The sequence below is a fragment of the Acomys russatus genome, chromosome 24 (assembly GCF_903995435.1).
Source record: "Acomys russatus chromosome 24, mAcoRus1.1, whole genome shotgun sequence".
Lineage (NCBI taxonomy): Eukaryota > Metazoa > Chordata > Mammalia > Rodentia > Muridae > Acomys > Acomys russatus.
In genome coordinates this window covers 53,560,363-53,584,213 of record NC_067160.1, presented here as the reverse complement: position 1 = coordinate 53,584,213, position 23,851 = coordinate 53,560,363, and the positions used below count along the sequence as shown (strand labels likewise).

At 51.8% G+C, this 23,851-nt stretch overlaps 1 protein-coding gene across 1 annotated transcript; it reads left to right on the top strand.

Annotated features, from left to right (window-relative positions):
- The first annotated feature begins 848 nt into the window (after positions 1-848).
- Urm1 (ubiquitin related modifier 1) lies at positions 849-18,514 on the top strand. The gene is made up of 5 exons (XM_051166294.1): positions 849-883; positions 5,876-5,946; positions 14,827-14,908; positions 17,011-17,059; positions 17,420-18,514. The coding sequence occupies exons 1-5, from the start codon at positions 849-851 to the stop codon at positions 17,486-17,488; spliced, it is 306 nt and encodes a 101-aa protein (XP_051022251.1). The 3' UTR covers positions 17,489-18,514.
- The last annotated feature ends 5,337 nt before the right edge of the window (positions 18,515-23,851 follow it).

Sequence of the window (23,851 nt, the reverse complement as noted above, 5' to 3'; positions counted from 1 at the left end):
TAACCTCTTAGCCATCTCTCAGCCTGTGTTAGTATTATTGTTTATTATTATTATTTTATTTTTTTGTGTTTCAAGACAGGGTTTCTTCGTGTAGCCCTGGCTGTCCTGGAACTCATTCTGTAGACCAGGCTGGCCTCGAACTCACAAAGATCCACCTGCTTCTGCCTCCCGAGTCCTGGGATTAAAGGCGTGCACTATACCACCACCTGGTTCAGTGTTACTATTTTTGGTACAAGACTTCTCTACATAGCTCTGGCTCCAACTCACAAAACAAGCCTGCTCCTTGAGTGCTGGGATGCAAGGCCCTGGCCACCATACTTTTCCTTTTTCTATTTTATTTTATTTTGGTTTTTTGAGACAGGGTCTGTGTTAGCCTTGGCTGTCCTGGACTCGCTTTGTGGACCATGCTGGCCTCGAACTTTCAGCCCAAGGAGACAGACTCTTACTATGTAGCCCTGGATGTCTTAGAATTCTCTATGTAGTTCAGGCCGCCTTGCACTCACATAGACGCGCCATCACGCCTGACTTGAAAACAGATTTGTGACCAATGAAAGATCAACATTGTACGTGGCTTACAATTGTGCCATCGGACGCAGATGAATATCTCCCCCTTTGCCGTCTTCCTTCCTGCTTGGTTGGTTTGTTTGTTTGTTTGTTTTGTTTTTGTTTTTTACCGCTAGGTCTGCAAAAAGACTTGAGAAAACAATTACCCAGCCTACACCACCGGCGCCTTTGTCCAATAGCTGAGAAACTACCGCCTCTTCCGCTCACGTTGCTTGGCAGCGACCGGAAATAAGTGGGCGCTCCGGAAGTTGAGAGGCGTATCCCGTTAGCTTGGCTTCCTCAACATGGCGGCGCCCTTATGTGTGGAGGTGGAGTTCGGGTGAGTGAGAGCCGGGGCTCCGTGGGGAAAGAGCGAAGCCATAGGGTCTGAAACGCTGGACCTGTCACGACCTGCCGAGGTTGAGAGGCCCTCGCCTTGGTCGGTGTCATGTAGGACTCGGAGGCGTTGACAGTAAAATAAACAGGTAGTTTTGTAGTGTGGTTTACCGGCGTCATTCCGAGCCGGACCCACCTTGTCCGACATTTGGGTTACTAAGGGGATCACGAGTCTCCCTGTTGAATAATCCTTCGGCTCTGTCTCCTGGCAGCAAATACACTCGTAGTTTCTTCTCGGAAGAGGTGCGGCCAAGGCAGCACTCCTTTCTCTTTCTCAAGCCCGGGACTTTTAATCAGACTTGACTTTCTGGCGTAAGAGTTTGGTGAGTGCCTTCTGCACATCTGGAGTTGAGAGGAGATTAGGGCATAAATAAGACACCGCGCCACCAACGTTGGCAGTATATTTCGCACAAGGTAGAAAGTTGCAGAATCATCACTTGGCGGAACACGGGGAGGATTGACAATCTCCTCAAAGCCCTACGTTGTTCTTTCAGCACATGGAAGGTCTGTCATGGTCTCGAGTTCTGCAGCAGACAGACTTAGGAGCTGAGGACAGACACAGAACTGAGGCCTCCAGAGATGGCTGGTTGTTTCTAGAATCCTATGGAGGAGCTAGAGGTGTGTGTGTGTGAGAGAGAACAAGCCAGGGTTGCTGGTTGTTTCTAGAATCATATGGAAAAGCTAGGTGTGTGTGTGTGTGAGAGAGAGAGAGAGAGAGAACAAGCCAGGGTTGATGTGAAGGGAAATGCCTTTCTTCCCATGGGATGCCCCCCATCCCTTCTATGTGTTCCCTTCACTGGATAGTTCATTGGCTAGTCATTTATTGAGTGCCTACCATGGGCCAGGCAGTGAGCCAGACACCAAGGATACAAAGATAAATAGCACTCTGTCTGTTGCCTACAGTGTTCAGCATTTCTGTCCCTTGGAAGGGGGTAGTCTCATGAATGTTAAGTGCAGTTTAATTGATGATACTGTCTGGCTCCCTGGATCCAATTAGAACTACGTTGGTACGCTGGGCGGTGGTGGCGCACGCCTTTAATCCCAGCACTCGGGAGGCAGAGGCAGGTGGATCGCTGTGAGTTCAAGGCCAGCCTGGTCTACAAAGCGAGTCCAGGGCAGCCAAGGCTACACAGAGAGACCCTGTCTTGAAAAACAAAACAAAACCAAAAAGAACTACATTGGTCTGGCCTCCTGACTGTTTTGCCTCTCTGATCCTTAGCCCAGCTAACACCATACCCTCCCACCTCCCAGCCAGGGGATAAGAGGTGGCTTCCTGATGCCCTGCGCAGCCTCAGCAGAACTGCAAAGGAAGGGGCTACAGGCACTCAGTGTTAATGTTTATCCATAGCCAGCTTGCCTTTTATTCTCAGTGAGTCAGACATGGTGCTTATTCAGTAGAGGTGCATTCTATCTGCCAGACACTGTGCTGGCAACAGTGAGGAAGTCATAAAGTAAATAAGCCCTGGCCCTCCAGAGCTTACAGAGCTACACAGTTGCTGCTTTTCTGGCTTCAGCCTTCCCTGCCTCTAAGAGTAATATTGAGCTTTGGCAAGACAGGACAACGTCCTTTACCCACCTGTCCGTCTCCTGCCACGTCTCCCACATAAGTGACCCATCAGAGTTGCAGCTTCACGGGGCATGCTGGTTCTTGTCTGTTATCCCAACACTTGGAATGCAGGGGCACTTGGAGCCTTTTGATTTTGAGGCCAGGCTGGGCTACATAGTGAGCGACCCTTCCATAAATCAATCAATTGCTTGCCAAACCCAGAAGCCTTCCCTCTGTCCTCCCATTTTGGTTTTGTTTGGAGACAGGAGCTCATAATATAGCCCAGGCTGGCCTCAAACTTTCTATGTAGCTGAGGCTTGCTTTGAACTCTTTTCTTTTTTTCTTTCCTTTCCTTTCCGTTCCTTTTCTTTCTTTCTTTCTTTTTTTTTTTTTTTTTTTTTTTTTTTTGAGACAGAGTTCACCTGTGTAGCTTGGCTTTGAACTCTCGATCCTCCTGCTTCCTGAATGCTGAGATTACAGGCATGTGCCTCCCTGCCTGTCATCTTACGTGTTGTTTTTTGTTTTTTTTTTACCTGTAACCTTTGATTAACTGACATTTGACAGTTATCCTTCATCTTGTACTATGAATCTGAGAGGATTTTCAGAAGAGCTACAGTGCCTATCATTCTCTCCTCACTGTTCCTAGACGTCTAGAAACTGTTGCTTCCAAGCCCTGAGCAGATGTGATCCTCTTGGTACCAGTACCTCTGTTAAGATCTTTTGTAGGCTTCTCATCTTTTTCTTGTGAGGACCAATCCTATCATTTTATGGCATGCCTCTTGGACTGTTGCTGGCAGAGGCGGTTTTGTTTTGTTTTGTTTGTTTGTTTTTGAGACAGGGTTTCTCCATGTAGCCCTGACTGTCCTGGAACTTGCTCTGCAGACCAGGCTGTCCTTGAACTCAGAGATCCACCTGCCTCAGCACTGGGTTAAAAGGCTTATTTGTGTTTTTTGGTTTTTTCTTTCTTTTTTTTTTTTTTTTTTTTTGGACATGGTATCCAGGGTGGCCTGTCTCAACTCAGTAGGTCACTACAGATGACCTAGAACTTGTGACCCTTCTGCCTCCGTCTCCCCAGTGCTAGGATTCCAGGCATGTACCATCATGCTCCGTTCATACAGTGCTGGCGGTGGAACCCAAGGCTTCCTGTGTGCACAGCAGACACTTTACCAACTGAGCCACTCTGGCCCAGCAGAGCGGGCTTTGCCGATACACAGAATTGGAAGTCTAGTACAGGTGTGTTTTGGGGTACCTCGTTTCCAGGTTGTCATGACCTACATGTGAGATTCCCTTTCCATAAGTTTGGGGAGGGAGGCTGGACACGATATTGAGGTCAGAGAATTGGGAGAGGTAGTCATATTTATCGATGTGGCAAATATGACTTAGATTCCTGCTTTATGCCAGGCCTTCTTTCATTTAAAGCCTGTTTGTGTTCCATAAGGGGGATGGAAACTCAATGTGGATGGGTAGATTTTTGTTGTTGTTGTTGTTGGCTTATTGGTTGGGTCTCATGAAACACAAGCTAGTCTTAAACTTAATATGTAGGTGAAGATGTCTTTGACCCCTTGTTTCTCCTTCTATTTCCCAAGTGCTAGAGTATAGGCATGTGATACCATGGCTAACTTTTACGTAGATGTATAGTTTTTAAAGCAACTAGAGAAATGTATACCTGCCACTGGTATTAGCACCAGGAATTGGGGTATTGAGAGAGGATGGAGGTATCTTGGTTAAGTTGGAATTGCAAAAACAGAATAGAATGTGGCCTCAGGTCTCTGGGGCCCCAACAGCCCCCATATCTGCCTCCCTAAATCAGCCCCTAGGTTAGGTGTGCTTCTCTCACTGCACGTGTGCTGACTGAAGTATAAGCCCTCCTTCAGGGCCTAGCTCACTCAAAGCCTTACTGGTTTGCTCATCATCTGTCTATGGAGGAAAAACAGGCTGGGCCTAGGCGCCTGGCACTACCAGGTTTGGCCACTCTGGATCATTTGCCTCCTGTTCCCACCCCTCTTCTCTGCCCTTCAAGTCCTGAACCTCCTGCCTATCACCCTCCCCCAGCCCAGCTGCTGCATGTGCCAACCCCTACCCAGCAGAAAATGAGGCTCTTGGAAGGGGATAAATGGAGGTTCTGTGTGCGCTTGCAGCTGAAATGGCCCTGCACACAGCCACAGATGGGCCTCTGCTCCCCCTCCACACTTCTGCATCAACAAAGCATGACCTTGTTTAGATGACAGTCGCCCCATGTTTCCCCCATGACAATGTTTGCCTTGCCTTTGCCTCCTAGTGTGGCTGCCTCAGGACATCTCTGTTCCCTGAGATTGGAAAAGAGTGGTGGGGTAGGAAACATCACATCCACCAAAAGTCTGTCATGGCCTTCTCAGAGCAGCCCCACATGAAGTAAGCTGGGAATCAGGAAACCCAGAAGAAGTAGTGTGGGGCACTGAAGGCCTTACCGCCCACACCAGAAATCCTGGCTTCTGACCTTGGCTTTGAGCATCTCTGCTGCCTTGACTGTCCCTTGGCCAGGTGCTGGGTGGGACACAGAAACAAACCAGGCTCTGCCCTTGGGGGCTTTCTGAAAAAAAAGTCTCTGGGGTTACTTGACTTCTCTGGGTTTAGTCCACTCTATCAGATGGAATTCACAATGTCTGCCTCCTCCCTCCTTTGCTGGGATGGCCAGAGGAAAAACTGGGATGAGGCCATGCTATAACTGACAAAGTGATGTTCTTGAGCAGTGTGAAGCCCAGTGGGCTCTCTCGGCCTCCGTGGCTGTTGTACGTGCTCAGTAGTGCCATGGTGCTGAGCAGGAACAGGGTTCCTTCCACCCTTACCTGGTAAGAAGTGCACAGGGTCTCCAGAGCACCCCAGAAAAGTGGCTCAGCAATAGTGGAAATAAGACTGGCCAAGTGGAGCCGGCCGTATTGGCGCACGCCTTTAATCCCAGCACTCGGGAGGCAGAGGCAGGGGATCACTGAGTTCGAGGCCAGCCTGGTCTACAAAGTGAGTCCAGGATGGCCAAGGCTACACAGAGAAACCCTGTCTCGAAAAACCAAAAAAGAGACTGGCCAGGTGTGACTGGCAGGCAGGGGTGGGCTGGCAGCTCTGAAGCTTCTGTCCTACCTCCGCGTTCTAACCTGCCTCTCACGAATGCAGAGCAGCAAAGCACAGGGCAGACTTGGGTGCTGCACTAACAGTGGAGATTGTTCCCATCCTCATTGTCACAGTAGAAGGTCATGCTGAGAGGCAGGCAGTGGTCAGTCGGCTGCTGCTGCTGAACCTTGTCTGTGCATCTCTTCAGCTTTCATCAATCACCAGCCCAGACCGCAGTTATCAGACTCCTCTTGGTCCTATGAGCAGTCACTTACCCAGCTGTTTTTCTCTGGCCTTCCTTTGCAGAGGTGGTGCAGAGCTCCTGTTTGATGGAGTAAAAAAACATCAAGTCACCTTGCCTGGGCAAGACGGACCCTGTGAGTATTGGATTTCCTGGCTGCTCTCTGGGGCCATGTGGTATAAGTGGAAAGGTTAGGGCCCCCCTGGCCGGTAGTAAGGCATGAAGAGACTGGGAAGTATCCTTTTCCCTCCTTGCTGTGGCTGGCCAGCTCTGCAAGGGGTGGGAAGCTGGTCTTCACATGGGGAATGGCTGGACCCCATGGCTCATTGGTTAGGCACACTGGCTGCTCTTGCATAGAACCCAGGTTTAGTTCCCAGCACCCACATATCTGTATCTCCAGTATCAGGGAATTCAAGATCCTCTTCTGATCTCTGTGGGCACCAGGCACACATGAGGTACACTGACAAACACATATTCAGGCAAAACACTCATACAAGCCAGACGTGGTGGTATACACCTTAAATCCCAGCACTGGGAAGCAGAGTCAGGAAAGCAGGTGGATCTCTAAGTTTGAGGCTAACCTGGTCTACATAGAGAGTTTCAGGCTAGGGGGGCTACATTGTGAGACCTTGTCTTTTTTTGGGGGCGCGGGAGGTCAGGTTCAACTCAAGGTTTCTCTGTATAGCCCTGGCTGTCCTGGAACTCACTCTGTAGATCAGGCTGGCCTTGAACTCACAGAGATCTTCCTGCCTCTGCCTCCTGAGCACTGGAATTAAAGGTGTGCACCACCATTGTCCAGCCACACACACATACATAATAAAAGAAATGTAGGCTGAGTGTGGGGGTGCACGCCTGTAATCCCAGCATTTGGGAGGCAGAGGCAGGCGGAACTCTGTGAGTTCAAGGCCAGCTAGATCTACAGAGTGAGTCCAGGACAGCCAGGACTATAAGAGAAACCCTTTCTCTGGGTGGGGGAGGGAGGGAGGGAGTAATAAAAGGGGAAAAAGATAGGGCTGGAGAGATGGCTCAGTGGTTAAGAGCACTGTCAGTTCTTCCATAGGACCCAGGTTCAATTCCCAGCACCCATATGGTATTTCATGCCTATCTGTAAATCCAGTTCCAAAGGATCTGATACCATCACACTAATGCACATAAAATAAAAGTAAGTATGTTATTTTTAAAAGGGGAGGTGGGGCGAAAGAATATGGGCTGGAGAGATGGCTCAGAGGCACTGACTGCTCTTCCAGAGGTCCTGAGTTCAATTCCCACCAACCACATGGTGGCTCACAACCATCTGTAAGTCTGTAATTTGATCTGTTGCCCTCTTCTGCCCTGCAGCTGTGCATGCAGGCAGAGCACTGTATACATAATAAATAAATAAATAAAACTTGGAGGGAAAAAAAAAAAAAAAAGAACAAGACAGGCAGAGCTACATAGTGAGACCCTGTCAAAAAACAACAAAAGGAGTTTTTATGTTGTTGGAGTTGTGTGTGTGTGTGTGTGTGTGTGTGTGTGTGTGAGAGAGAGAGAGAGAGAGAGAGAGATTGAGAGATTCTCTGTGTAACCCTGACTGTCCTGGAACTCACCCTGTAGACCAAGGTGGCCTCAAACTCAGAGATCCACCTGCCTCTGCCTCCCAAGTGCTGGGATTAAAGGTGTGGACTACCATGTCCAGTTAAAAAAAGGAGTTAAGATAACAGTTTGGGGGATGGCAGAGGCAGGAAGATCTCTGAGTTCGAGGCCAGCCTGTTCTACAAAGCAAGTCAGGACAGCCAAGGCTACACAGAGTAACCCCCCCCCAAAAAAAAAAACAAAATAAAACAAACCAGTTTGGGCTGACCATTTGCCTAGCATGCACAAAGCTCTTTTTTCCAGCCCCGTCAGGGCTAAAACTGGGTGAGGTGTGTGACACTGTAATGCCAGCACTCAGGAGGTGGAGGCAGGATAAGCAGAAGTTCAACGTTATATCCAATTTAAAGCCAGCCCTGGGATACATGAGACTATATCCAAAATAAAATACCACAAGTTATGGTTTATTTCCTCCTAAGTTTGCTTGACAGAAAAATACACACGTTTTCACAATTCCATCCCTTGTCACTCGCTCACTAAATACTCAGCAGGTGGCACTTGAGTAGGACTCCTTTCATTGTCGGTGACGTTGGTAGTGTCCTTGATACATCTTTACTCTGGTTCCTGCTCATTGCTGACCTAGGAGTGGCTGCCATTTGCACTGGTTGATGAGTTGGCTCGGTGACTGGCTGACAAAGGAGGGCTCTCTGTGTAGCCCAGGCTGGTCCTTTTCCTTTGCTGCGCCATCATGGACATGTTCCACTCCTGCTCCAGTCAGTTAAAGGGGAGCTAGCAGGGGAGGGCAGGAGCTGAGCAGCAGTTCCTGGGCGCTTTAAACTGCTTAGCATGCATTTCACAGCCTCTCTGGGGCCAGCTGTTCCTTTCTCTGCTCTCCAGGCCTGTTTGCTGATCCCTTTCCTCCCTCCCTCCTCCTCCCTCCCCTCCCAGTCCCTGTGCAAAATTGCTTTTGAAAAGATCCACTTTCTGCTTAATTAAACAATGAGGAGCGTCCCCTCACACATCTGTAAACCTCCTTCTGAGGCCAGTTTAGCCCACAAACTGCTCCATTCTTGCCCCCATTCACTTGTAAATGCAGCCTCTGAGGTCCCCTCCACCCTCTGCTCTTTCACTCCTCCCAGCCAGCTCTTTCTTCTCCCTTTAGCTCAGGCCTAGGGTGGGAATCCCCGAAGAGCCCTCCTGCCGTGGAGCTGGTGTACTTGATAGGGAAGGGACAGCTTAACTTACGGATGAGGTTTAGGGGCCCAGGTGGAAGTGAGAAAACATTTGTTGGTGTGGCTCCTGTGCTCCAGCAGGCCTGGTGCACAGAAGTGGCAGAAGACTGACCTGTCCTCCCTGTGCTCACAGAGGCTGGCTCAGGCCCTGTTGAAGCCAGGGTTCACTGTCAGTCCCCAGCTCTGCGGGGCTGGTATTGACACGCTAAGGCAGTGGTTCTCAACCTGCCTAGTGCTGTGACCCGTTTATACAGTTCCTCATGTTGTAGTGACCCGAACCATAAGTGTGTGTGTGTGTGTGTGTGTGTCTGTGTCTGTGTCTGTGTTTCGAGACAGGGTTTCTCTGTGTAGCCTTGGTTGTCCTGCCTCTGGGATGAAAGGTGTGTACCACCGTGCCGGCTTCATAATGTTATTTTGTTGCTACTTCATAACTGTAGTTTGGCTACTGTTAGCAATCATAATGTAGATGTGTGATAGGCGGGCTGCTATACCACCACAGGGGTCGCAGCCCACAGGTTGAGAACCTGCTCTAAGGAGTCCTGCCGGTATGGGTTATCAGTGTCTCCTAAACAAGGAAGGGTTACAGGGGAGTCTGGCTGGAGATTGTCCTGGTTTTGTCTCCCTCACCCTGTAAAAAAAATTTATATTCAAGGTTACCCAAGACCATTTTGAGGTAGTCCTTCCCTTTTGTGACCCCCACTAAGTCATTTTTTGGGTAAGGTCTTGTGGCTCCCAGGCTGGCCGGTAAACTTGCTGGGTGGCCAGGGACAGCCTGCTCCTCCTGCTTCAGCCTCCCAGTGCGCGATCACTGGCTTTCTCCACCGAGGCTAGCCCTGCGAACGGCGTCATACTTGTTCTCCTAGAAGGCACAGCATGGCCACCTGTAGGTGAGGACTCTGGCGCTGTAGAGGATGAGGACTCAATTCACTTGAGTCCACAGCTTAGAGCACCTGTCTGAGGAGTGTTCCCTGTGTGTTTGATGCCAGGGTCCTGCTGCTGCCATTTTGCCTTAGTCCTCACAGCAGCGCTCTGGAGTGTGGATTATTACACACATTTGTCAGCGTGAATGGTACTAATGCACTGAGGTGCTGTGCCTTCCTGCCCTCAGTGTGAGCCTTCCCTGTTTGATCCTCACAGCTGGCGCTCCTCTCCCCGCTGTGCCCACACTGCGGGCCAGGGGCCTTTTGCACTGGAAGGCTTGCATTAGAGACCTCCTTCTTCCCCAGCTTTGAGTGTGTGGCTGCCTGTGGCATGCACAGCCTTGGAATGTGAGTCTTCCCACACAGCTTGCCCGGGAGCTTGACCAATCACTGGCATCTTACATTTCCGGACACCAAAAATGGGAGGAAGATGGTGGGAGAAGTGGCATGTATGTGTCTGTAGCCCCACTGCGTGGGAGGCTGAGACAGGAACTCAGGCCAGCCTGGGAAACCTGGGAAATAGACTAGTGTGTGGGCTCCACACCCTCTCCTTTTTCTTTTGATTTTTTAAAAAATCTATTTATTTATTATGTATATAATGCACATCAGATCACATCATAGATGGTTGTGAGCCACCATGTGGGTGCTGGGAATTGAACTCATGACCTCTGTAAGAGCAGTCAGTGCTCTTAACCACTGAGCTATCTCTCCAGCCCCTTCTTTTGATTTTTTTGAGACAAGGGTTTTCTATGTAGCCCTGGCTGTTCTGGACTCAACTCTGTAGACCAGGCTGGCCTCGAACTCACAGAGCTCCACCTGTTTCTGCTTCCATCGCTGCCTGGCTCTACCATCTTCTATTTGTGTTACTGATATCTGGAGAATATACCATCCTACAGAAAGACCCAGCAGTATCTGATTAGGGTTCTGGGCGATGGGCATAGCGTGTAGAAAGCCAGCATACTGGAGAGTCCAGAGAAGCCACTTTCTTCCCTGGATTCAGGGATCATTGGTAGTCTAGGCACAGCTGTAGGAATCATGTTATGGACTTTCTTACCTGATCTCATAACAACACATTGTTTTCTCAAAAACATTTTTAATTTTACGTATGTGGGTGTTTTGTCTATATGTGTATGCACCATGTGCCTGCCTGGTACCCATGGGGATCAGGACAGGACATCAGATCTCCAGGGATTGGAGTTGCAAGTGATTGTGAAATGCCATGTGGGTGTTAGGAATCAGTCCTGGGTCCCCAGCAAGAGCAGCTAGTGCTCCTAACCATTGAACCATCTTTCCAGATCCACATTCTGAACTCACTTTGGCTGGCTTTGAACTCACAGTGATCCATCTGCCTCTGCCTCCTGAGTGCTGAGATTAAAGACGTGTGCCACCACACCCAGCCACATTCTCTTTTCAATGTTTAAATTTTTCATTTTCATATATGTGTGTATATGAGAGAGGGGGCGGGGAGGACCTGCCTGAGAAGACCAGAAGTACGGTAGGTATTAAGACACCCTGAGCACAGGCTGGAGAGATGGCTCAGAGGTTAAGAGCACTACCTGCTCTTCCAGAGGTCCTGAGTTCAATTCCCAGCAACCACATGGCGGCTTACAACCATCTATACCCTCTAATGCCCTCTTCTGGCTTTCAGATGTACATGTAGATAGGGCACTTATATACATAATATAAATAAGTAAAATATTAAAAAAAAAAAAAAAAAAGACACCCTGAGCTTTATTGAAGGTGGGTGTGAGGTGCCCAGTGTGGGCTCAGGGAACCTTACTCTAGTCCTCCGGAATAACGAGCACTCTAAAGCACTGAACCATCTCTCCAGCCCAGGACCATGCAGTCTTTTCTTCTTTTTCTTTCTTTCTTTTCTTTTCTTTTTTTCTTTTTTTTTTTTTTTTTAAATCTTTTTGGTTTTGTTTTGTTTTGTGTTTTGAGCCAGGGTTTCTCTGTGTAGCCCTGGCTGTCCTGGAACTCTCTTTGTAGACCAGGCTGGCTTCGAACTCACAGAGATCTGCCTGCCTCTGCCTCTCGAGTGCTGGAGCCACTGCACCTGGCTGTTTCTTCTGTCCACCCCCCACCCCTTTAAAAAAAAAAAAAAGCTGAGGCTCTGAGGATTCCTTTCTTGTGGTTATATACAGAATCCAACTCAAAACTAAAACTAGCAGGCATGGTGATGCACATCTGCAATTCCAGCCAAGACTTCGGAGCCCCCAGGATTGGGAGTTCTCGGCTACACAGCAGGTTGAAGGCCAGTCTGGCTGCATGAGGCTCTTGTAAACAATTTGCACTGCCCAGTCCCAGCCGCCATGCTCTTCATCTTCTCCTCCCTCTGCTGCTCCACTGGCATCTTGGGGTAGAGGTGTGAGAGCAACATCGCTGAGCCCTCAGACTCCACAGGACAGAGACATGGGGCCAGGGGGTGCTCACCTCATCAGGAGGAGGGAGCCCCCTCATCCAGAGCAGCCCTTCTCCGGGGCCGGGGGGGGGGGGGGGGCGGTCCTCCAGCGCTGATCTCCTGCCTTCTCCAACCTGCTGCCTTGACTCTGCCAGTTGCATGGTGCCTCAGCCCCTTCCATATGTGCTTCCTTCTGTCGGGAAAGCTTCCCCCACCCACGCCCATTCATCCTGCAGGCTAGCTCTCTTGGAAAGGCCTTTCCTGCTCCCAAAGGAGGTAGCGCGCACCACCGCTAATTAAGTAATGTCTGCCGCCTCTGCTGCCCTCTCTCACAAGGAAGGCTCTGCCTCCATCTTGCTGGCCACCATCACCCTAATGCCTGGCACAGGGTAGTTGCTCAATAAATGTTTGTCTTGTGAATGGCAGTCCCAGGAGAGACCTGGGCTCAGGAGGCGTGAGAAGTAACTATGGGAAGGTGAAAGTACAGCTCTCTACCCCATCTATCCCAGGGCCACCCCAAGCCACCAGTCCCTGGCTCTGCTTAACCCTTCCTCCTCCCCTGGGCGCCTTTGGAAGCCGACCATCTGGCCCGGAGCCCATTTGCATATTGTCTGGGCCTCAGCAAGCCAAGCAAGATGTCCCCGGGGTGCGTTTCAGGCCAGGCTGAGTGGCCCTTGCAGCCTGAGAAGGGGGCCATGAGTTCCACCTCTCCCCACCCCCAAATCCAGGCACAGGGACAATACAGGCGGCTGTGATGCAGCAGGCTCACCATGGTAACAAGCTATCAAAAATGTGGGCGGGCCTGGAGGGGGGCAGGCAAAAGAGGGAGGGAGTGACCTCAGCAAATAGGAGCATCATGATAAATGAGCCAGCACTGGGCAGCAGACTCATCCCCCAGCCCACCCCTCTGGGAGTCCATGACAGTGTCATCACGTGGATGACCCCAACATGACCACTAGCCCTCCCCTATTCCCAAACTATCTAGAGTGGAGCAGAAGCACCCTCTCTTTGAAGGGAGCCAGGGCTGTTCCCCAGGAGAATCCCGATTCTATACCAGCCAGCCAGAACTGTCAGATAAAGCCTATGGTCACTGGGCAAACCTTCCCAGTCCTCCTTCCTGTGTCCAAGCACACAGACACAGCCCTGGCTGCCGAGGCCGGCTGATGGATGTGTCAGACTCCAGTGGTTCTATCGAACGGCCATAAGATGTATGGGCTGGCGGCCCACCAGACAGTGCCAAGATGGAGGCCAAGGGGATTCATGGCCAAGGGGAAGCCTTTACAACCTGAGCCTTGAGGGAGAGCCCACAGGGTCCAAGGGCAGCTTGGGGGAGGCAGCACCCTTCCTCCTTGCCTTGGGGACTGCACATTTGCTTTGTTTAAAAGGAATTTAAAACTGGGGACATGACAGTTTTAGTCCATGAACAATGCTGCATGTTGCCCTGTGGGGTGGTTGTGTCCAGCAGAAAGGTCCACACTGCACCTTCTCACCTCCTGGTCCTACTCAAGCCTAGACCTGCACATGCATTGTAGTGTGAAGCCCGCATGGGGGCAGAGGGAGCTTCCTTGTGTACTAGCAGCCCTCTATTCCAGGTCTTGGGCTCTAGGCGGGACTTCTCAGGCCACATTCTCACCTTGCTTCCGCTTAGCCTCAGAGCTTTGTCTCAGGCACTGTCAAAGGCAGCAGACCTCTCTAAGACACTGACTCGGGACAGTCCCCCTAGGGCTTCCTAAATGCCAGCTGTTTTCTAGGACCTTTGTTCTCAAGTCACCTCTGAGAGCAGGACCTCTAAGAGCCCCAGGAACAATCTGAGTGAAGAGCAGGTGGTGATGGTCCTGGGCACAAGGGGTTTATAGATGCAGAACAGTCTGTTTGCTATAGGCTGATCCCTCTGCTCCTAGGAAGGGACAGGTAACCCTGGAGAGCATGGCCACATGCTACACAGACTGGTGCCACCCAGAACCCATCCCACAAGAGGTACCTCCGGGTGTTCAGCAGAACAGGAGAGGCCCTTGCAGCCCAGAACCTCTTGCCTTGCCAATAGAGGTGGCCATCCTCTGGGGCTCTGCAAAAGTGGGGGTAGTGAGCAGTGATTTGTCAGTGTCTGCCTGTGAGGAGCCTTCTCTCCCTCTGCTAGAGGAAATTAACTGATGTTATCAGCTCAGCAATTGTTTTTCTCTGTTACAAAGGGAAATATATGCAGACCCTGCCCGTGAGCAAAGCTGAGGTCCCTCCAGCTGGACTGGCAAGAGAGAAAGGTAGCAGTGGCTCTTTCATGCCCTCTAAGCAGCCTTGTTGAGGTAGCATCAGCTCAGCCCCCACGGTCACAGTCCCCAAGGTTTTTGTTTGTTGTTTATATGTTTTGTTTTGTTTTGTTTTGTTTTTGAGGTAGGGTCTCTCTGTGTTATCTTGGCTGTCCTGGACCTGCTTTGTAGACCAGGCTGGCCTTGAACTCACAGCCATCTGCCTGCCTCTGCCTCCCGAGTGCTGGGATTAAAGGCTTGTGCCACCAAGGCCAGCCCCCCTCCCTTTTTTTCAATTCTTTATAATTATGTGTACATATATGTAGGACTAACCATTTGAGTGTAAGTGCATGCAGAGTTTAGAAGGGTATTGGGTCCCTGAGATTGGAGGCATAGGTGGCCTTGAGCTACCCAGTGTGGGTGCTGGGAACTGAACTAGTATGCCATCTGTCCAGCCCCTGTGAGACCCACTGTGTCTTCAGCTGTGTCATTGGCCACTTCCTCTGAAGACCCTTCTGACAGGTCACTGGCCTCTCCTGATCAGGTTTCTGTGCCCAGTGAGCCCCGTGTTCACTTTAGTGCCAGGCAAGGCTTGGGAGCATAGGAAGGAGTTGGGTCTGACTTTAGTTTGTTCTGTGCCTTCCTTTCTAGGGGACATCCGGAACCTCCTTGTCTGGATCAAGAAGAATCTGCTAAAAGAGCGGCCAGAGCTGTTCATCCAGGGAGACAGTGTGTGAGTTCTTCCTCCCCCTCCCCCCCTCCACCTGTCCCTGAGCAGGGCAGAGGGAGGGAGGGAAGGCTGCCTTAGCCCATGTCCAGGGTTCTGATGTCTCATCCCCATGAGTCCTCTGGTCCCTACTTTCTCGTACTCCTTTGAGGAAAGAGGTGTACTCAGGTCTATCTCTAGTTTTCTTATTACCACATTAGGCTGGCTGGCTGAGGTTCTTTTTTTTTTTTTTTTTTTTTTTTTTTTTTTTTGTTTGTTTGTTTGTTTATTTAAGTATACAGTGCTTCACCTTCATATATGCCTGCAGGCCAGAAGAGGGTAGCAGATCTCACTATGGATGGTTGTGAGCCACCATGTGCTTGCTGGGAATTGAACTCAGGACCTTTGGAAGAGCAGGCAGTGCTCTCAACCTCCGAGCCACCTTTCTAGCCCCTGTCTGAGGTTCTTAAAAGCCCATGTGAACGGAGCTTGGAAAATTTCCCAAAAAACTGAACTATGCTTCTGGTTACACAGACATGACACATGCAGAAACTTAGGTGAGTCCCTTTGCTTCCCTGGGCATCAGTTATTCTCTGCACAGAAACTATTAAGAAAGCCATACTGCCCAAGGTCTCCCTCATGCTGATCTAGGACAGTTGTCCCATAGACCTCTTCCTGATGACAGAAGCATTCTTTGGTGGTAGCTGCTGCCACTTGTGGCTGATTGAACCCTCAAAGTTGACCAGTGTGACTAAAAAACTCCATTTTAACTGGTATGGTGGCACACCTTTAATCCCAGTTCTTGGTAGTTGGAGACAGGTGATCTCTGTGAGTTTTAGGCCAGTCTGGTGTATATAGACAGTTCCAGGATAGCTAGGGCTGCATAGTAAGACCATGTCTCAAGCCAGGCTGTGGTGGTGCACGTCTTTAATCCCAGTACTTGGGAGGCAGAGACAGGTGGATCTCTGAGTTCAAGGCCAGCCTTGTCTACAGAGTGAGTTCCAGGACAGTCAGAGCTATACAGAGAAGTCCTGTCTTGGGGCGAGGGGGAGGCTCAGGTGGAAGAATCCACAAGCTTGAGGATAATCTGGAAGATATATATATATATATATATATATAAAAGCAAGACCCTGTCTTAAAACTCAAACACAGGCTGGAGAGCTAGATCAGAAATGAAGAGCACTATTTTTCCGGAGGACCTGCGTTTGGTTCCCAGCACCCACATGAGGTAGCTCACCACTGTCTGTAACTGCAGCTCTGGCTGCTTCAGCTTCTGCTGCGCCTGCTACACACACTTACACAGAGTTAAAAGTTACATTTAAAAAAGGCTCACAACATTCCATTTCCATTCTTTGCCCTTGAAGTGAGTCCACACAGACACGCATAGCTTCCCCATCCTGCCAGCAAAGGGCCGGGTTCTTCATGCCAAGCCATTTCACTTCTAAACAAGGATGGCCCGGGTAAAGGAGGTGGGCCACTGCGAGACTCTTTGCTCTGCCTCCAGCATAGGTTACCCCATGGCCTACAACTGATCTCCAGCCTCCAGTTTCTGGCACAGCAGTCCTGGAAGCCACCTGCAAGGACATGAGTGCTCCCTGGACTGTTGCCAGTAGGAGCCGGGACTGACGCTCAAGCACTCAGGTGCTTGGTGCTGCTGGCAGCCTTCTTTGACCCAGGAGAGCTGAGCTTGCTCCTGCCTAGGGTAGGCTTCTGGAGGCTTCTTTTAGGAGAGTAAGATTAGACACTGGGTAAAGTAGGCTCCTCCTGGTCCTGAGACATAGCTGCAAGCAAGCCCTCCCTGCATACCATTTTGTTGTACCCCTCAGCAGACCTTGTGGGGCAGGCATTAAAACTGGCCCTGATTTCCCATGAAGAGAGCTGATGCTCAGAGAAGTAAAACGCCTTCCCTGGAGCCCGGGTGGTAGGTGATGCTGACCTTTGCCTCCCACCCCTTTTTTTTAAAGACACCCTCAAGACCATGGGTGTCTTACCTGGTTACCCGACCATGCAGACTGGCCTCCACTTATTGGGAAATCCGGAGGAAAGGTTCCCCCACACTCGTGCAGCCCACAGACTGAGTGAGCCTCCTGCCTTCCACTCTCTGCTCCTCACTGCCCTCTTTCCCACAGGCGGCCAGGAATCCTGGTGCTGATTAATGATGCCGACTGGGAACTGCTGGTCAGTACCTCCAGTGACACGCCTCCCCAGCCCCTGCCTTCCCTGCTCCAGTGGGAAACCCTGGGCCTCTGATCAGCCCAGGTGGGGGGCTGGGAAATCTGCCTCATCCACCCCTAGCCCCCACCCCCAGCCCCCGATGATCTTATTCCTGTCTTCCATCTCCCATGAGGAGGGACTGAATGGCTGCTAGGGAGGGAAGGGAGCTCACCCCTCCTGGAGATTGGAGAGTTGATGTGTCGGGTTTTCTGGTGAGGTTGTTTTTTCTTTCCTAGAGCAGCCACCTTTCTCCTACTTGTCCCAACACCTGGCAGTGAGCTAGACCATGTTCTGATGGTCCCTTGTCCCTCTTTCCTGCCCCAGGGGGAGCTGGATTACCAGCTGCAGGACCAGGACAGCATCCTCTTCATCTCCACACTGCACGGCGGCTGAGGGCTCCTGTGTTAGCCCAGGCACCTTTGCAAGGGGAGCACAGGACAGCCACAGCTCTCCTGGGCTCTGCTTCCAGGTCCCAGGTCCCCTTGCCTGCCTCCTTCCCTGCTGTACCCCTGAGCTTCCTCTAGGCAGGGAAAAGAGGCCAGGTGCTAAAAATGAGCCTTTCTGGGCAAGGCACGTGAGCAGGGAGGGAGGGTAACCGCATGAGCCCAACCTTCCTCCCAGCAGCTGAGGTGGGGGAGGGTGCTTCTGCGATGTGTCAGGAGTGGAGGGGCTCAATGCCCAGGTGACCCAGCTGCTGGCCACTTCTGTGTCTTGGTGTGTCTAAGCACTGAGTGACTGCCTGGAAGGCACTCCAGTTCCTCAGACGTCTTCATGGGGAAGATGGATGGACTAGAGGAATTGATGACAAACCCCTCCATCACCAGAGATTAGAGGGGCCTCCGCCTCAGTTTCCCCATCTGGACACAGAAGGCTCTGCTTGTCCCCCACTGGTATTATTATGGAACCCCAGCTGGGGTCCCCTATTCAGTACTCACCTCCCTCCCTTCTACCCAGCAGCTGCTCTCCTAGCCACACCCCTCCTCCTGTCCCCCACCCCATCCCAGCCCTTGACCCTGGCTGGCCTCCCCCCCACATAGGCCACCAGATGGGCTCCTGAGATACTCTCCAGGCTGCCTACAACTCATTCTGTAGAGAATGGAAGGAAGTAGCCCAACCTTAGACAGAGGGGGCGGGGCCTCAGCCTGTGCAACCTGAAACAAGCAGGGTTTGGGTGTGCAGCACCTAGTAGACAGAAGACTGTGCCCCCCTTTTCTCCATCCCTTCTGGAAATCTGGGACATCATGCCTGCTACAGCTGCCCTTGGGCAAATAAAAAGACTAGGTTGTTTACTAGCCTTGCTTCATCCTTAGAAACTGGTGGTATCCCATATCCCTGGGACCCATGGCTTCAGAGATGGCCTTCACCTGAAAGGCTAAAACATGAAGTGTTGCAGAGACAGAGGCCAGGTCAGTAGGGCCAGCTGAACGGAGAAGGGAGTGCAGGCCTGTAATGACCAGTCCAGATCCGAAGCCAGAAATTCTCATCAGGCAGTCTAAAGACAGGCTTTGTTTTGCCAACTGCAGTCAGTAGTCCCAGAACCCAGAAGAGGGGTAGCCTAGGACCCCAGACCTGCCCGAAAAAGCTTCATCAGGCCCAGAGTGCTGCTTTTCATTAAATGGCAGTAAGGTGGAATTCCTCCCCCTGCGCATCTGAGAGTGCCTGATGCTGGGACCGCTGTTGTGGTGGAGAACAGCAGAGTTTTGTGGAGAATAAACTCTGCTCCGGGAACTCTGCTCCGGGAGCTGTTCGCAGGCACTGCTGCAGAGCAGACCCTTGGGCTTGTGTGAGCAGGAGCAGCCATGTTGGGATTACTTGTAGGGACAGGCTAGGTGCAGAGTAAAGCCAGTGTTTGGTCTGAGTGCCGGTGAGGCTGTGCTGAGGTCAAGCCTGGTCATAGTTTTAAACTCAGTCTGTCCTGGTTCCTGAGCTTCAATTACTGGGCAGAAGTGCTAGGGTGCCTTTTGCAGCTGATAGGTGCGAGGGTGTGGATAGGGACTTCCTTGCTTCTATGGCATCCCACCCAGTTAATGCTGAGCATTTAGAAGGATGGGCTGGGGAAACCAACTTTCCACGTCTGAGGTGCCAGTGCTGTTGTGAAAACTGGCAGGAGCCCATTCACCCTAATCCACTCAGGACACGTTTGTCTCTAGCAGAAAGGGGTCAGAGACAGGTGACTCAGGCAGCCCCAGCAGCACCCAGCAGCCCCCCTCCCGAGCATCTCATGGCCCTTGCTTTTGAGGAAATAAACAAGTCCCACTACCTCCGCAGAATTTTTTGTTTTTAATGAAAAGGATTCGTTTGTCCAAGTTCTTATTTCCAAAGCCGAGGCGATTGCCCGCCTGGACCGCATCATTCCCCAGCGTCTTGGTTTCTGGCAGTGGTGGGAGGCTCAGCCCCTCAGTCCTCCGGAGGAGCTTGTAGGAGGGGTTGGTTGGCTGCTTTGGGATATACGGGTTGGTTTCGGATTTTTTGTTGTTGTTGTTATTGTTGTTGTTGTTTGGGGGTACTGGTCAGGACACAGGTTGAAATAAATTCAAAACGAGTTAGTGAACGAATCTGCTGGCATCTGCCTTCACCCCTGACTAACTGCGGTTCTGGCCAAGGACCGGCTGCATGAACCACAATCGAGTCCCGCTGCTGTGTGCGGGCTTCATTCCGGCCGAAATTTGAAAGCGGGAAAGCGCTGCGGTGCGATCGGCTGGAGGACCCTGTCAGCCGACAAGGATCACCCGCAGAAGAGGAGAAGGAAGGAAGGAAGGAGGCGAGGGTGAGGATGGCGGCGCCAGTGGCAAGGACTTGTGTCCCTTCTTTGCGTGCCACTCTGGGGCCACTATGCTCTTGTGCTGTGACCTGCCGGCTGCTTCCCCGGTGGTCTCCCAGCCTGGACCTCCTCTCTGCGGTCTCTGTTGAGCCCGGAGCTCAACCACAGATGTCCAGCCACAATTCTCGGTTGGCCGCAGACTCGTACAAGAATTGCGTTTGGACAATCAGTGGCGAAGCCCCTGAGTTCAGCGCCCCGATCCCCCTCGGGGTTCTGCCTGGCTCCTTAAAAGCGCACACCAGATCTCGGGAGCTGCGTATCCGAATACCTCGCAGAAGCTCAGCAGTCGCAGCCCATCCCGTGGTAAGGTAGACCAGCGAGCGGGCATGCAGATCCCTGCCCTGCACGGGCATCCCAGTCGCCCCCGGCGTGTTTCCTTCTATCGTGGCCAGGGGTCCCTAGAGTAACCCTCGTTGTGTCTCTGGGCTGCCCCAGCTTGGAGGAATATCTTGTCAGGCCCAGGGAACCCCTACTCCCCTCTCCCCGCCCCCAGATTGGGCTCTCCGGGAATCCAGAAAACGGGGCCGAGGCCGGTGGCGTCTCAGCCCAGGGTCTAGGGTGCTGGACTTATGGGGCCCCCTCCCCCGCCCGGCCCCCCGCGCACGCACCGGCTCGGGCGCTCTCTGCTTCCTCGTAGCTGAGTCGAGGGTGGTGGTAGCCCGGGCAGCCGGGAGCGCCGGAATGCGCCGCTGGGTCACCTGCAGCGCCCAGGGAGCCGGACTGGGAGCCGGCGTGCTGGTGAAGCGCAGGGCTGAACCCAAGCGGGAGCCTCTGGCGGCTCGGGGCCGGGGCGGGCTTTTAGTGGGCCGCTCCAACAATACGGGCCTGGCGCGGAGAAAGGGGCTCGGCTGCAATTGGTACTGGATTTGAATAACGCCACGGGGCCATCAATGGTCATTGTGTCGAGGGGTAATGAATCTCCGCTGTCTCTCGGGCTGGCCAGGCAGCTGCAACCTGCGCTCAGGCAGCTCTTAAAGACATAGCATGCCCCTCCCTGGGGGCCGCCCCCCCACCCTGCACAGGCCGGACCCTGCGCCCTCCCACCCCCACTCAGCACCCTCAGTTCCTGATGCCCCGCCTGCTCCCTCGGCCTGACCCCTTTGCCGGTGGCCCCCTCCCTCCAGGGCCAGGCACCCACATCTCGGTCCTGGACTCTGGACCTGAATGAGGCCTCTCTGAGCTTGGCTGAGCTCCCTAAGAGTAACCAGGGCCCCAGAATCTTTTAAGACCCAAGCTGCCTTCCAGCTACATCTTTATCTGTGGTCTCTTGAGTCCTCACTCCTTAAAAGCTCCTTCACAGGGGTTTCTCCGGAATGTGAGGGGGTAACAGTCTGGAGGTCAGAGGGTCACACACACCCCTTAGAAAGCTCATTTGAAGAGTAAAGGGGAAGCATATAGTCCCAACCAACAGAAGATGCAGTCTCTAGAGACCACACCCCCAAGAGAGATCTGGAGGCTGCCTTTTCCCCTCCCCAAGGACAAGAGCTTGATTTTCAGGCTCCTGGACACCCAGCAGCAGCAGCAGCGGCGGCGGCGGCTGTGAGGGAAACCGGCGGGTGTGAGAGGACCGACAGTCTGTTAATGCTTGTCTCCCGTGTCTTCCTTTGGATGGCCCACCCATCTGGAGGTGCAGGAACTCCGTGGAAGGTCTCACGTGCACCCTGAGCAACTGGGATGCAGAGAAGGTCTGCTCTGCTGGTTGTGGACCATTCAGAGTCCCATCCCCAGAGCTCAGCCTGGCTGCCCCAGTGAATGGGCATCCCGGAAGGGAGTGAATGTGTCCTGCCTTCTGTCTACCCCAGGGTTCCTCTTCCAGGGCACCTTGCACTCTTGCCCTGAAATACTGTGTAGTCCTTACCCAGTGGGCAGCCCTGCCATGTGCGCAGCTGTGTTGTGGTTGTAGATTTGTCTGATTCTCCTCACTAGCACAGGAAGTGGATCCTTGTGCCTCTGGAGCCTCCCTAGTATAGTGTCTTCTTCCCTCAACCACTCATTAAATGTGTGTGAGTATCTGCATGTCCTGTGATTTAAAAATGAGCAACACAGACTTGTGGAGTTTTTCTTAACAGAAGTTGACTAAATATGACTTTTGGGTTTATAAGAAGGAGTTCTGCTGGCTAAAATCTCAACTCTGGCAATGTTCCCCTTGATGCTGACAGTAAATGTATTGGGTTTGCCTGCACCATGTCACTGAGCGCCTGCAGTCTTGACTACTCAGGGCAACTGAGGCAGGAGAATCAGAGAATCACTTGAATCCAAGAGTTGCAGACCAACCTGAGCAATATAGCACAACTCATCTCAGATAGTGATTAAAGGCGGCGGCAGCCATGCATGGTGCATGCCTGTAATCCGAGCACTCAGGCAGACAGATTGTTGTGAGTTCCAGGCCAGCCTGGTCTACACAGGGAAACAACCCCCCCCACCCCCCGCCCCCACCCCCACCCCATCTCAAAAAACTGAAGAAAAGCTGCAACTTGCTGGATTCTGGCAACAACCAGCCAAATAGGTACATTATCAGCTTCATTAAAAAAAAAAAAAACAGAACCATGATTAGAAGCCGGCTGGGAGGTGATGGAATCAGGCTTGGAACCTAAGACTGTCCAACCAATTGCAAACTATTTCCTAGTCTTTCCTAGCAAAGGCTTCTAGGAGACTGCATAAATTATAGTCTACTGCAGTCTGCTGTGAACAGTCTAGGTGGTTTGGGCATGAAACGGCAGGAATGGAGAAGAGAAAAAGGCTTTTCCCTACTGCCACCTTCTCCCCAACACCAGTACTGCAGGTTTGGTTTGGTGTGTGGTACTAGGGACCCAATCAAGAGTAAGTGCTCATCCACAGCCTGATGTCTGCGCTAAGGCTGCCCTCACCCTCATCACATGAGGAGCCAGCAGAAACCTGCCTCTGCCATTGTACATGTATGGAATGCCTACCCTGTGATAGTCAGCAAAGGACAGGCATTCCCAAAGGACGGAGCCCTGGGTACAGCGGAGGTACATCATAGAGAATGGAAATCCAGAGAAAGAAAGTTGAGGGCAGGGTGGGTAAAGACAGACACTGTGCCAAGTAGAGATACCAGCAAGCAAAAAAGATCACGACAAGTTCTGAGTAGAGGTGGGACCTCCAGTGTCTGGAACTTAGTTTCAGATGAATCGGAGGTCCACCTTGCCATGCCTGGCCGGGCATTGGGAGGATTTGGGATTTTACACTAAACTCCACAGGGGTCCTGAGAGGCACATTTACATGTTTAAAGATTTGCTGGGACTGAAGTGGGGGTGGGGAGAAGAAGTTGACCGATCTGATCCAGACCAATTAAGCTACTGCTGGTTTGCTGCCAGGGGCAGAGCCAGGTCGTCGGCGTTCACTCCACATAAGAGGAGAAAGCTCAGCAGAGTGCCATTGCCTCCCCAGCTAGTGGACAGGTCAAGCAGGCTCCCCAGCTAGTGGACAGGTCAAGCAGGCATCCAGATTTCCAGTCAACTCCACTGGCAGGAGCAGAGCCAGGGAACCACTCTAAAGTATTGGCACATTTCTCTGGGATTATAGAAGGCAAAGATTCGTTTCCACAGGAAGACAGGAGGAAATGTCTGGAAGAAACAGCATTGCCATGGGCTTCTAGGGCAGAGGAACTCTTAGGGGCTGAACCTTGGTGTTAGGGAAAGTCCAAAATTTGACATCTGCTTCCAATGAGGAAAGCTTCATCTCACTCCAACACACATGTGCATGCAACCACACACATACATGTTTGGACCTCAGTGTGCATTCAGTTCATCCAGCCAATTCTTCATCCCCCACTTATGAAAAGCTGGCTGCGGTGGCCACACGCCTTTACTCACAGCACAGGCAGGTAGATCTCTGAGTTCAAGACCAGCCTGGTCTACAGAGCTAGTTCCGGGACGACCAGAGCTACACAGAGAAACTGTCTCGGAAAACAAACA

Bases quoted from the DNA above. Each gene is read 5' to 3' on its own strand.
- Urm1 (XM_051166294.1), top strand. From the start codon at position 849: ATGGCGGCGCCCTTATGTGTGGAGGTGGAGTTCGG. The intron at 884-5,875 runs GTGAGTGAGAGC...CTTCCTTTGCAG, and splicing joins TGTGTGGAGGTGGAGTTCGG to AGGTGGTGCAGAGCTCCTGT. The intron at 17,060-17,419 runs GTCAGTACCTCC...TTCCTGCCCCAG, and splicing joins ATGCCGACTGGGAACTGCTG to GGGGAGCTGGATTACCAGCT.